General features: G+C 56.4%; 1 protein-coding gene across 1 annotated transcript in view; it reads right to left on the bottom strand.

Annotated features, from left to right (window-relative positions):
* Positions 1-13,439, bottom strand: part of PTPRF (protein tyrosine phosphatase receptor type F) — a gene marked incomplete at its 5' end in the record, with an annotated part of 55,912 nt that extends 42,473 nt beyond the window's left edge. The window contains 6 exons of the mRNA XM_081086075.1: positions 2,212-2,400; positions 6,818-7,039; positions 9,367-9,516; positions 12,496-12,637; positions 12,800-12,945; positions 13,406-13,439. Coding sequence (XP_080942201.1) covers positions 2,212-2,400; positions 6,818-7,039; positions 9,367-9,516; positions 12,496-12,637; positions 12,800-12,945; positions 13,406-13,439 — 883 coding nt within the window. The remainder of the gene's footprint in view (positions 1-2,211; positions 2,401-6,817; positions 7,040-9,366; positions 9,517-12,495; positions 12,638-12,799; positions 12,946-13,405) is intronic.
* Positions 13,440-13,671: the final 232 nt, after the last annotated feature.

The raw sequence follows: 13,671 nt of genomic DNA, 5'->3' as shown, positions 1-13,671 counted from the left end.
AGGATGGGGCCAGGGAGGCCCAGGGAAAGAGGCTCACGTCCCCGGAGCCCTCACCATAAGATACAGCAGGTAGGAAAGTAAAGCTCTGACTGCCACTGTCTCACTCAGTGCTCCCTGAAACCCCTTTTTAAAGATGAAAACACTGAAACTCAAAGGAGTTAAATAACTGAGGCCACAGAGCTCGTAAGGGGTGCAGCCAGGACCCAACGAAAGAAAGCTGGAGATGTGAGCGGGGGGAGATAGAGAAGGGTGTGTGCCCTGTTCAGGTAGGCAAAGAGGGTGCCAGAGTGCAGAGGGACAGGAGCAGAAAACTCTGAGGCTGCTGGAGGATGGATTCGAGGGGGGAGCCTGGAGGCAGGGTGAGTTGGTGACCTGGGACATGGCCAAGGCAGGCGGCAACAGGAGGAAGGGCACCAACTTGAGGGTCGTGATGGTGCCAAATCAAGAGGACCTGGTGGTTCCTTATCGGAGGAGGCGTCAGGGTTTCAGGCTGGGAGGCTGTCACGCACAGAGGCGGCTACGGCTGTCTGGGAAGGTCACCACTCATCACGGTCAGGGTGCACCAGAAGGCAGGTACAGTTTTTGGTCTAGAGCACAGGGAAGATGTCTGGGCTGGAGAGACAGATCTGGGAGTTGCAGGAGTGGAGATGGTACCAGGAGCTACAGGAAAAGGTGAGCAGGCTCTGTCCACAGGGCAAGGCAAGGGAAGGGCTCACGGGCTCCCCAGCTGAGGAACAAGCAGAGGAAGAGGGGACTGCAGGGCAGACAGAGAAGTAAGAGAAAAGCCAGGGAGGCCTGGGAGGGAGTGGTGGGGAAGGAGGGAGGGTGTGAACTGCTGCTGAGAGGACGGGAGGCTGAGGCCTGGGCAGCAACTGGGTGGAGTACTGGGCGGCAGCCAACTCACAGGGCAGTGAACGGGTGGCACAGGGCCCGGCACACAGCAAGCACGACATAAATACTTGATGGACGCACGCGCAGGACAGCGTGCCTTCCCAGAACTGCTGCCACGGGCGGGCAATGCCGCTGGGGTGGAGGCCAGACCTGCGGGGAGGACCATCTGGCTGCTTGGGGAGCCTGCCTGGGGGGCTGGTGGGCAACGCAGAGGAGCTGGACTGTACCGGCCGCTGGGCAGCGCTGGGCAACGACTGCAAACGCTGCCGGACTGTTTCCTGCCTTGATTATGGCTGTTTTAATTAACTGCTCTACAGCTGCCTCCATCTTGTTGAGTTTTAATTAAATTAAATGAGCTAACACTTCATAGGCTGTCTCAGGCGGCCGTGGCTGGGGCCGGAATCCTGCCCCTGCCGGGCACATCAGCTCTCCCTCCCCCGTGGGCACCACAGGGAGTGGCAGGAGAGCCTCTGGAGCGGCAGGTCTGAAAGGAGCAGTCACGTCCTCCTTCGCAGTGCTGGCATCACAGGGACGCCGGCCGGCACTGGCCATCCTGCCCGAGCCCCCATCCCGCAGCTACCAGGAGGACTTTGGACCAAGGCCTACCAGTCCAGCCATGCCGGCGGCAGATGCCGAATGCAGCTAAGTGGAACCTGAACCTCCTTTCCCGCCTGCCCCATTCCACAAAAACTGAATCAATTATCTTGGCGGGAGCCTCGCAGGCAGATCGATCAATGGGGCGGCACCTCCTGCCTGGACAAGATGGTATCCTTGCTCCCAGGGCTCCGAGCTGGCTCTACTGAGACATCCAGACAGACAGGTGGCCCTGGTGGCCGAGGGATGGCACCAACTCTCCCTGGCTCCAAGCTCTGAGGTCCAGCCTTTGGAAGCCTGATGAATCAGGCATCTCTGGCCTCTTTCCCTGCCGCCTGGAGAAGCGAAGAGAAGCACAACCCAGGCCCCCTCTCAGGCCGGGCTGGAGGAGGAACTCCCACAGTCACTATGCAGAGCCCACCGCCAGGCTGGGCGTGACCCTTGTCCTGTGAGGAGCAGAACTGGCCCGAAGTCTGAGCCTGACAACACCAGGATGGACGGTAAAAGAATCACCGATGATTAGCCCTCAGTGCCGAGCTCTCGTCCTGGGCCAGGTGGGCCTGGAGCAAGATCCGGCCCACCCACTGGGTGCCCTGTGCTCAGCCCTGGAGGGTCAGCCCCAGGCTGACGCCTCCTGTGGCTCCCAGGCCCCCAGGCCCCAGAGGGAAGGCTGTGCTGTGTGTGGGCCCCACACCTTTCCTCACATCTGTGCAACCCTCTACTCACCTGAACGCAGCTGCTTGATGCGACCATTGCTTGTGGTGGGATCCACAGGGAGGAAGTCCTTGAACCAAGAGATCTCAGGGTCTGGATTCCCGCCTGCTGCGCACAACATGGTGGCCGTGCGCGCCTTCTCCACCACCTTCAGCTGGGGCCCCATGTCGATGGAGGGGAAGCCGGGGGGCAGCTGGTCCTCTGCAGACAAAGAGCAGATGTGCACGTTAGGGCCAGGACTCTGCTCTGTGGGCGGCTGCTCCTGACTCCTAGGTTGGCTGGGATCCTCAAGATTCTTCTCTCCCCGACCCCTGACTATCCGGATGCGGGCTCACAGCTGACTCAGTGGCATCAACAGCCACATTCACCCCAGAGGCTCCCTGTGCTGTCCAGCACCCCACCCCCCACCTTGTATGCTCCTACCATTGCCAGCAGCCAGCCTTCAGCTCCACCCCACAGCAGAGCCACATGTCACAGCCTAGGTTCTGTCCCTGAACACCACCTGCACTACCAATGAGCCACCCTTGACCCTCAATCCTGACTCTGACCCATACTCTACGACAGCCTTGACCCTGACCCAGCTGCCAGGGGCATCCCACAGGGACTGTGATCCCTCAGGAGATGGGGTTTGGGGATGGGGAGCAGCAGGACTTCCAGCACAGCCTCACCTCCCCAGCTCTCCTGGTACGGTAGCTGGCAGTACGCTTCCCCGCCTGCAGCCCTATAGATTCCAGGCGTGACCCACGCATCTCTGTGGCTGTAAATATGACCCCAGAGTCCTAACTTTCAGCTCTGATTTTTAAAAGGAGCATGTTAAACAGTGGAAAGAAAAGAGAGGATGGAAACGAGGCAGGTCTTGGGATGCACCAGGCAGGGGAGCAGCTTCCTTTAGCTCTGCTACAACTTGCTCTCACAGGAAGGCCCACGCAGGGCCTGAGGCCTGGGGTTCCCCTCCCACCCTTTCTGTTCTCCCCAGCAGCTGGGGGCACACAGGACGGCCAGAGCCATCCTAGCCTACCAGGGCACCTGTCTAGTTCCTCCCAGACCTCAATCCTCCCTGCTAAGCCCTCCTGAGCAGTGGAGGTGAGGGTGGACAGCAGGACAGGGCCTGCCAGAGTTAGGGTCCAGGAGCCAGCTGACTCCAACTCTACCAGGAAGGTACTGACCAAGGAGAAGGGAAGGAGTGCAAACATCTGCAGCTCGTGTCCCAGGAATCTACTCTGAATTCCTAACACAGAGAAGGTCTTTGGGATTTACGCCAAATTAAGGACAATTAATTTTCCTCCCTCAATTATCGCGCCCTCAATGGCTCCATCCTTGGCTCAGATCATCATCCCTCAGGCACTGCTGCCAGAGTCTAAAACTGGCATGTGCACAGAGCTGTCCACAAAACAGCAGGACCCCAAAGCCATTCCCTTGTGCCAAGGAGGCTTCCGTTCTGCGCCTCAGGAAAGAGAAGTGTGTCTCGCAGGAGGGTTCTGGTCCCTTAGGAGTGACAACTGCTCTCTCTTCCTTCTATGCTCACCTGGGCCCCTCCGGCACAGTCATACTGATTCTGGGTTACTGATGCCCACTGTGTGCCTGGACAAGCTAAGCGCTGAGTATGCTGTCGGAAACTGACCCAACCGCCGACTGGCTCATTTATCTCCCCCCTCCCCCAGATACCCATAGGAACTGGGGGCCATGGTGAGGGGCAGGCAGGAGAACCACTCAGGCTAAAGACCAGGGCAAAGTCCTCCTGCAGACGTCACACGATCACTTGCAAACCCATCACCGAACGGGCAAAGTGAGGCCCGGACAGGAGGGAGAACAGGCTGTGCTAAGGAGCATTTACTGCCCCACAGGCTCTGAGTAAAACGCTTCACAAAATGACAACCTTCTCCCAAACTCTGAGGTATGTAAACAAACGGGGGCTTAGCGATCTAGACACCTGCCCAAGGTCACACAGTTTGGTGGGAGATGGGGCTGGGATGGGACTAGGTGTTGGGACCAATTGCCTGGCAGGCACCCCTGGGGGCAACCCACCATCATTCCGGCTCACCTCTCCAAGGCTGGCGCAGCCCCTTCCCAAACCACGCCCTCTGCCATCTTCCAGGGCTCAGCCACTCCACTGCAACCCCCTTGCACACAAGCCTCCGCGTTTTTTATTTACTGCAAAAGGAACCCCACAGCGCCCACACGTGGCTACACCCGGGCAGTGGCCACCGACCCTGGTTCCAACGCATCCAGATGTACCCTCTGACCAGTCTTGAGTCTTCAAACCTGTCCTGCCGAGCCCCTTCCCCTCCCCCTTGCAGGCCACCCGGTAACCATAGCAACGGCGGCAGGCGCTGCTGTTGGAAGGGCTGCGCGTGCCCGAGTCCATGTGGTTCCGTGCGCAGCTGCCGCCCCTCCCTCCCCTCCCTCCCCTCCTGGGTGGAGTCGCGGTGACCCCTCCCAGGAACCCCACTTCCCAATTCCGGGGAACCCTCCCTCCTAGAAGTCCTTCCTGCTCAAGCAAACTAAGATAGCGCCACTGCACGAGGGTAGGGGAGGTGCCCACACATCTGCAGCCTCAACACCTGGGCATCTGCAGCGTCTGCCCCAGTGGGGCTGAGGTCCTCCATCCTCTGATAAGGAATGGAAAGAGGAGCCCTTGGGGACTTTGGAGGTACCCGGAGCCTGTCTCTACAGCTGTCTGTGGATTCCAGCTGCAGCACATATGCACATACTGGGTGCACACACATTTTCCCAGGGTCTGCCCCCCAGACCTCTGTGTATCTGTGGTGGGTGCACATGTGTACATGAATGGCTCCTGCTCCAAACTGTGCTGGTTTTCACATACGACGGAGGGAGACCTGGCCCCTTTCCTGCTGTCCCCACTGGGGTGTGTATGTGTGTGTGTTGGGAGTGTTGGGAGCCGTGGTGGAGTGGATCAGTTCAACTCCACAGCCCACCTGCTACCTTGGCGGCTTCCTGGAGGAGGAAGGAGATACAAGGACAGGAAACACCTGAGCATGGGAGGCAGGGAGAGCTTTCATGGGCGAGGGAGGGCTCCTGAGGAAAGGCTGTGGGAGGGTGGGAAAGGTGCATCTGGTTGAAGCTAAGGAAAATGGAGGGGTCCTGATAGACGAGACGAGGGAGGGGGTGGACAGGGGATCCGCTTAGGCTGGTGGCAGTGACTGGGAGAGGGAGGCTGCTGGGACCCCCTACAAAGCACACACAGGTCTCTTTGTTGAGCTCAGCCTGAGATGCCTGAGGGGGAGTCTGGGCCAGAGAAGGGGGCTGCACCAGGGAAGCTGACAGATGGAGGCGCCTTGCAGGGTCTCAGGGTGGGCAGCGCCGTCTGTCAGCACGACCTTCTCACCCTTGTTTACCAGCTTCCTGGCATCTCTGTGCACATGCAGGCACACACATACACAGGCTCCCTGGGGTGGCACTGTCTGTCCCCTCCCTGTGTGTGAGTGTGGGGCCTGGCCTCACCCTGTCTCTGAACACACAGACACCTAGAAACATGCACAGCCACAGATACACGTGGTGAAAAAGAGAGGTGCAAAAACAGAAACCTCCGTGTGTGTGTGGAGGGGCAGTGACAAGCACCTGTGGAAACAGACTCATGCAAACACACATGTGGAGACATGCAGTCAGAGATACACATGTACTGAGACACGTGCACCTGAAGACACACACAGGACACAGACATGGACACCGAAAAGATGTGTAGAGACACAGAAAGGAACTTCGTGGATAGCTGCCGGCTCCCTCAGCCCTCATGCACTCACAGGAAACCAAGGCCGCCTCTGGCCTGGCCCTGAGGCAGCTCCACCTCAGCAGGGGCAGGCCAAAGACCCCCCCCCCGCCCCCCCCCCCCAGCAAGTCAAAGGCCTCCCCAGACAGGCAGGATCCCACTCTCTCCTGAGAGCCTAGCCCCACCCCCAGGTTCCAGGAAGTAAGGGGAGCCTGACTGAGACTTGGGCCCATCTCCCTTCGCAGCTTTCAGTCTTGATTTTCAGCTTTTCCAAGAGAAAACTCCCACCTCTTCCAGCACTCAGATTTCATCAAACTTGGCATCTTAAAAGCCTGTTTTGTTTTTTAATCTGAGCTGTTTGGGGCCTGTTGGCAGCCGTGGCCCCCCCCCCTCCCAGTCCCCACTCTCAACCCAGGGCTTCCCTGGCACCTCACACAGCCCTACTCACCCTGGCCAGTGAGGTCTCCCTACCACGCACACCAAGCTGGCTGCGGGGAGGGGCATTCGCTGGGCACACACCCTACCCACACTCAGCTGCCGGGCCCTGGCCCATGCTAGACTCTCCTCTTGGAGCTCCCCACCTCCATCCCACTTCAGGAAATTCCTCTGGTCCATTTACCGCCCTCCATCAGGTTCGGGCCCAGTCACTCCAGACCAGTGACAGCCTCCCACTCACTCCTCCGGCCCCTGCAGCCCAGCTGTCACCCTCACTGCTTCCTGCCTGCATGCTCCCCAAGGTCAACCATGACTCCATGGAGATAAACCAAAAGGACACTTCTCAGCATCATCCTGCCTGACCTCTGGCCAGCACCCCACCCTGCTGGCCACTCCCTCCTCCTTCAAGTCCTCTTTTCTCATTGACTTCCATGGTCTCACTCGTTCCCCTCCCACCTCCCAGGCCCTTCTTCAACAGCTTCCTCTGCCAGTTCCCCTCCCAATAGGAAGAGTTAGCTTCTGGGGCTCCGTCCAGGCCCCCCTTCTTCCTCTCTTGGCTCTCGTTCTCTGAGATTTGCCATTTCTTGGCCTTCAAAACTCCATCTCCAGATGTCCCTTGGACTGCCAGGCGGATCTGAACAAGGCCTCCTTGACGCCTCCCCTGGATGCCGCACATGCCTGGTACAACAGGTTCCCAACAAGACTCATCAACCTGCCCCTTCAAACCTGGTCGCCCTCCCAAACCTGCATTGCGGCCAACCGCACCACCATCTACCTGGCTGCAGAGGCAGAAACCCAGAGGCTCAGCCGCCCCAAACCCACAGGTAGCCAGGCAGGCCACCTCGCTTTCTGAACTGCGTGTAACCCAGTGTCCCTTCCTCTCCTACCCACCGCTTGGGTTTGGCCCATGGCCACCTGTTGTCTGGGCTACAGGGCTGCCCCAACCTCTCACTGGTCTCCTTCCACCCGCCTCTGTGCCCTCAGAGACCTTTCTGATGCATACAGTTGATCATGTCATTCCCCTGATTGAAATCCTCTCTCCTCTGGCAACCAGAGAGATAGGGCACCTCACCAAGGATGGAGGAGGTGCACGCACAGAGTCATTTGAAGTTTTTTGTTTTTCCTTTTTCTAATCCTCACCCAAGGACATGCCTCTATTGACTTTAGAGAGAGAGGAAGGAAGAGGAACAAAGAGAGAGAAACATGCACATCAGAAATATTGATCGGCTGCCTACTGCATGTGCCTTGACTGGAAATCAGACCTGAGACCTTTGGGTGTATGGGATGATGCTCCAACCAACTGAGCCGCACGGGCCAGGGCACACACACAGGGTCATTTAAAACCTCCACCTTGGCTACCTGCTCCAAGGCTTTGTAAGTCCTTGTGACTAGAGGTGTAGAAGGGCCATGGCGGGCACAGGGGAGGTGCCTGGTGTGCCTGTGGCTAAGAGGAGGTAGATGTTGTGCCCACCCACAGGAGGCAGAAGGAAGCCCAGTTGGGCCTTTCAAAAAAAATTTTTTTTATTGCTTTCAGAGAGGAAGGGACAGGGAAAGAGGGATAGAAACATCAATGAGAATCATTAATGAGCTGCCTCCTGCACGCCCCCTACTGGGTATCGATCCTGCAACCTGGGCATGTGCCCTGACCAGGAATTGAACCCTGACCTCCTGGTTCATAAGTTGATGTTCAACCACTGAGCCTACCGGCTGGGCTCCCCTTGGGCATTTTGAAGGCAGATCAGAACTAGAAAAAATGGGGGATACTAGGTATCAGGAAACCCAGAGTGTGAACTTCAAGGTCCCACTGGAAGTGCCCTCCTACCTGTCATCTTTCCCACCCACAGGCCTGGGGCACAGAACTCTCTGGGAAATGGATGCCGGGTCTCAGATCTGCATTGTCTCAGATGCTGCTGTGGTCATGATGGGGACAGAGTGGTCGGACCAACCACTCTGTCCTGAGTTCATCTCTGTCCCAGCGGCCAACAGCTCCGAGCAGGGATCCTGTGGGGTCCCAGAGACAATGGGCCCAGACTGCTTGCTTCATAAGCCCTTTGCTGTACACATAGCCTATAAGGTGCAGACCTTGTATTTGCACCCCACCCCGCATACACAACACATACAACACACACACACACACACACACACACACACACACACACACACTGCATGATGTACACCACCTGCTATACACACCACACTCCCACAGTCTGATGCGCATACACTGCATGATGGTAGGCTCTGCGCTCCTCACACCACCTGCTGTATACACCATAGCCCGCACATGCGTGATGCACACACACACACACACACAGTCTGCTGCACATCTCCTGCTATACATACCACCTGTAAGGCACACACCTGCTATACACACTGCACCACACACTTTACACACATACTGCCTTACACATGGCACACAGGGCCCCCACACCACACAGAGGGTACACAATCATCTGCTGTATCCATGACCACAAGGCTGACGCTGCCACTGCACCCAGAGCCCTCAGAGCCAGACCCCCAGGACAAAGTCAGAAACGGCTCATCTGTGCCCTCAGCCTTTCCCCCGCCACTTCTCCCTCCTTCTTGACCCTTCCAGAACCTACTCCAGTCACCAGGGCCCTGCCACACCTCTGGGTCTGGCCTCCGGGGCTTTCCTGGCCACTGTCCTGCCTGGCCTGGACCCCACTGGCCCGGATGCATCTGTGACCTCCTAACTGAGCTCCAAGACTCTCCCTCCCCCCTCTTCCCTCCTCCTGGAGGGAAAGGCCAAGCAGCAAGGCCTGCCTCCCTTCCCCCTCTGCTCCCCCTCCCTCGAGAGAGAAAATGTCAGATTCCCTGTCTCAGTGGTGGCAGCGGGCGGGTTGGAGGGGGAGTGATTCAGCTGCCTCAAGAGTGCGGAGTGAGAAGAGCTTTTCCTGCCATTACCCAGCGAGGGAGAGGCTAGCTCGCTAATGGCTTCAATTACCACTCAGACAGGAACGCTGGGCGGCGGGCTCTGCACTCCTCACAGCCCAGGACGGGCTCGCCCCCCGCCAACTTGTGCTGCCGAGCAGCCGCCTGGGCATCACAGGGCAGTGGGGACTCTACCGGGGAGCTGGGTGCAAAGGCCGTGATCAGGGCGCTCCCAGAAGCACCAGTGGAACAGAGTGTGAGGGAAGCTGGGCCAGATGCGGAGCAAGGCGGGCAGGGGGCACGGGGCAAACTTGAAGGCACGAGCTCCCTTTTAGAGGGGCACCAACCCCTCACTAGAGCCAGGTCTCCCTGGGCAGCCCTGAGCCACTCCCTTAAAGAGCCCAGCTTGTGGTGATTGGCTCCAGCCCAAAGCGCCAGTCATTCCTACACACACTGGGCTTGGGCTTTCGGGCTTTCCTGGCCAACACAGGAGGCCAGGAGGGCCAGGGCGGGGCGAGTGGCGGGGCAGTCACAGTCTGGGCTGCTTTCCTCTGGCCCCACCCCCTGGCACCTTTGAGGCCTCCCAATCCACTCCTCTCTGCCAAGCCTAGAGCTGGTCAAGGTTACACAGACCAACACGGTAAGTCAGCATTTTGTCTTCCGGGTGCTGTGTTTCAGGAGCAGGAGGGGCTCATGAAGGCCCACAGGGACTTGCCTCACTCTCCAACATCATCAGCTACCTCTCCTACTCCAGAAGCACACACATACCCCAGACCCTGCGAAAGAAACCCTAACCAAGAAGGCCCCCCTGGGACGGAGACCCTCTGCAAGTCTGGATCCCCCTCACCCCAGGCTCTGAAAGATCCTTTTCCTCCCCCTCCTCCTCCTCCTCCTCCTCCTCCTCCTCCTCCTCCTCCTCCTCCTCCTCAATCCTTTAAAAGTTAAAGCTGCCCAGGGCAGTGGTGAGGGTAAGAGAGTGCCCACAGAGGACCTGTGGGGAGAGTCAGGCCAGAGTTGGGGCAAAGGGGGCACTTCTCTTTCAACACTAACAAGGAGGCCCTTTCCCCAATATGAGAGCCTGAGAAGATGCCCTCTGGGGCAGGAACCAGAGTTTGGCCCTTCGGTCATTTCCCAAATGCCAGGGCCAGGCTGATGGCTCACTGCTGGAGCAGACACCAACAGAAGGGAGGACAGTGTTGGAATACTTGGCCTCAGGTCATGAGTGGGGAACCTGAGATCAGGGGTGGCCAGGTCAGAATACTGAGCAATCAGTGATCCTGGCCCCGGGCCTGTCCTCTGGGCCCCCACCCCACAGGCATGTACCACCCATGGGAATAAAAGGTAGGAGCTGCACCACCAGATAAAGCCAAGGAGCACAGAAGCCAGGCACCGCCAGCTCAGCTGCCTAGGCCCCAGAATGTGCAGCTTCTAGCCCAACATCCCAGCAGCTACTGTTGATGTGGAATCCTGTGAAATGCTTAACTACATCATATGTGACCCTCCCAACCAGCTTGGATGCTAGGTAGGGTATCTCTATTTACAGGTGGAGCAAGTGAGGCTCAGAGGTATAGTTACTTGCCCAAGGTCACGAGGTGAGAGACGTCAGAGCCCCTGCTCTTAACCACTGTCTTCCACTGCTCCTTGAAGGGGAGGCCCAGCCCTGCCTCACAGGAGGCACACAGACCAAAGGAATTACTGAATGGATGCATGTGTGAACCCATAGAGCCATAGCGTAAAAATGGCCAATGTGAAAAGATGCTCAACTGCTCTTGTAATCAAAGAAATGCAAATTAAATTGAGATGCCATTTTTTGTCTATTAACTTGGCAAAGATTTTTTTTTTAATGATAATTCCCACTGCTGGTAAGAATGTGCAGAAAAGAGGCCCCTTATGACCTGCTTGGTGGGAGTGTAAACTGACACAATCTTCTGGAAATATTGAAAACCTTAGAAACGAATGTGCCATTTTGATCCAGCAATTCCAGTTCCATGAATGTAGAATAAGGAAATAATCAGGAAGGGGAACACATCTTATCTGCAAGGACGTGCAGAGCACCTTATTTGTAAAAGCAAAAACCTGGGAACACCATGTGTGTCCAACAATAAGGAAATGGCTAAATAAATGAGGGTACTTCCATGTGACACTTACCCACAGCCATTAAAAATAATGATGCAGAAGAATACTTAATGAAGAGGAAGATGTTCACGATAGGTTTCTTTATAAGGCAGTCTGCAAATCATTGGGCAGAATGCGATCCCATTTTTGTTATATAGATATTGCATGCACAGAGAACGGACTATGAGGAACTAACCAAATGTTAATAGCAGAGGTAAGGTAACAGGTGATTTTTATTTTTTCCTGTGCACTATTTTATACTTATCAAGTATTCAATAGTGAACAGATAATGTCATTGTAATTTTTTTTTTTTAAAAAAGCAACAATCAATACTATATTTTGAAAATACATGCAGACACACTCAAACTGATGAATCCATGGTGGCTGGGGGCTGATCATGGCTTCCTATGCCCCCAGGAAAGTGCTAAATTGTTCTTCCCCTCTTCTCTCTGTGCCCTCCAGCTCCACACACCATCGAAGAAGCTCCATTCCCTCCTGCCTCTGGACCTCGGCACATGCTGATGCTGTGCTTCCTGCCTCCCACCTCAAATCCCACTTACCCTCAAGAGTCAGCTTAGACAGCAGCTCCCTCTCCCCTGTGCTCCCCCAGCCCCCTGGGCTGCCCCACAGCACTTACTGGAGATTGAAGTTTAGAGGGCCTGGTCAGAAGACCCTCTGAATACAAGGCAGCATTAGGGAATGTTTGTGAATGAATGGAGGAGCCATCAAGGCAGAGAAGACACTAAAATCCACACACGGCCCCAATCCCCATCTAGGGCCCTTGCAACAGGAACACAGCTCTCTGAAACCCACGGGAAAATCTGATCCACTGCGAAGAGCCATGTAACCCAAGCGATACACAGCTGTAGCCCACACTTCGAGTCAGACCCTAGACCACCCCCAGATAAATGCCCCATCTCAGCAGAATACAAAGACACTAGGCACACAGCCTCAGCACAAGCCAAACAATCCAGGTCAGATCCAGCAACCGTCCCTGTCCACTGCTCAACCACTGAATGTCCAGTTCTCCTTTCTCCCAAACACACAGGGCAGGGGCAGGGCGGGCTGGCTGGTTCTTCCCAGACATCTGTCTACCCACCCACCATGCCATGTCCTTCCATGGCACTTACCTTCCAGCACTGAGAGCTTGGCACTCGTGTTGATCTCTCCCAGACTGTTGGTGGCCGTGCACTCATAGATGGCTTCATCTCGCTGCACCCGTAACGGCTGGATCCGCAGCACGGACCCTGCCCCATCATCAAACTCAATTACCTGTCAGAGGACAGACACTTGGTCACAACTTGCTCTGGGCCAGCCATCCTCCTGCCTCCAAAAGGCTCCCGGAGAGAGAGATCACGGGAAATAGATGTGGGACCAGACACTGCAGTAGGCAGACCCTGAGCCCAATCTGACACCTCCCGCCCGAGGACGTACCTCAAAGCGCTGGGAGCTGACTTTTTTCCCCTTCTTCATCCATGTGATACGCGGCTTGGGTTCCCCCGTGGCTTGGCACACGAAGGAGGCCACCCCTCCCGACAGCCCAGTCTGGTCCTCAGGGACCTTAACGAAGACAGGTTTGCCTGGAGAGATGGAGACACCAAGTCAGCACACGGCAGTCACTACAGACATGGCCAACACTGGGTGGCAGTCATGGGGATGGGGTCGTGGCAAAAAAGACCTACAGAAGAAATAACGGTAACACCTAACCCTTATACAGTGCTATGTGCCAGGCACACTTCAGACAGCTGTAGACATATAAAGTGGGTGCTATAATTACCTCTGCTTATAAAGAAGAAAAATAAGGCACAGAGAGGTTAAGGGATTTGCCCAATGTGACACAGCAGGTTAGTGGTGGAGCTGAGATTTGAACTCAGGTATTCTGAGTCTGGAGTCCATGCTTTAACTACTACACATCTGTCTCCCATCCCCCCATCAATTCCAAGCTCTAGGACAAAGGCATGCTGAGAGCTGCTAGGAACAGCCCCAGCATCTCCCCCAGATTTGTTTCTCCCACACTGCTTTCCCCCTCAGTGATGGTACCTTCATCTACCCCAAGGCTCAAGCGAGAAACCATGACTCCTCCGGCCCCCACATACCAGCAGTCCCAGAGGTCTAGACATTCCACCTCCTAAGTGTCTCTGGACGTTTTCCCAGGTGAATGCTTTCCTGTAAATCTGCCCCCTCACCCTGCCCCCACTGATAGGATTATTGCCTTCTGACAGCCTGGATGTCTCCCCAAAGTGTCCACAGGGAGGCGGGGAGGCAGAGAGAGGAGGGGGTCCAGCCCCTGTACCGCCATGCCCACA

Source organism: Myotis nattereri, assembly GCF_964212035.1.
Source record: "Myotis nattereri genome assembly, chromosome: 3".
Classification (NCBI taxonomy): Eukaryota; Metazoa; Chordata; class Mammalia; order Chiroptera; family Vespertilionidae; genus Myotis; species Myotis nattereri.
This window is presented reverse-complemented; position numbering and strand designations above follow the sequence as displayed.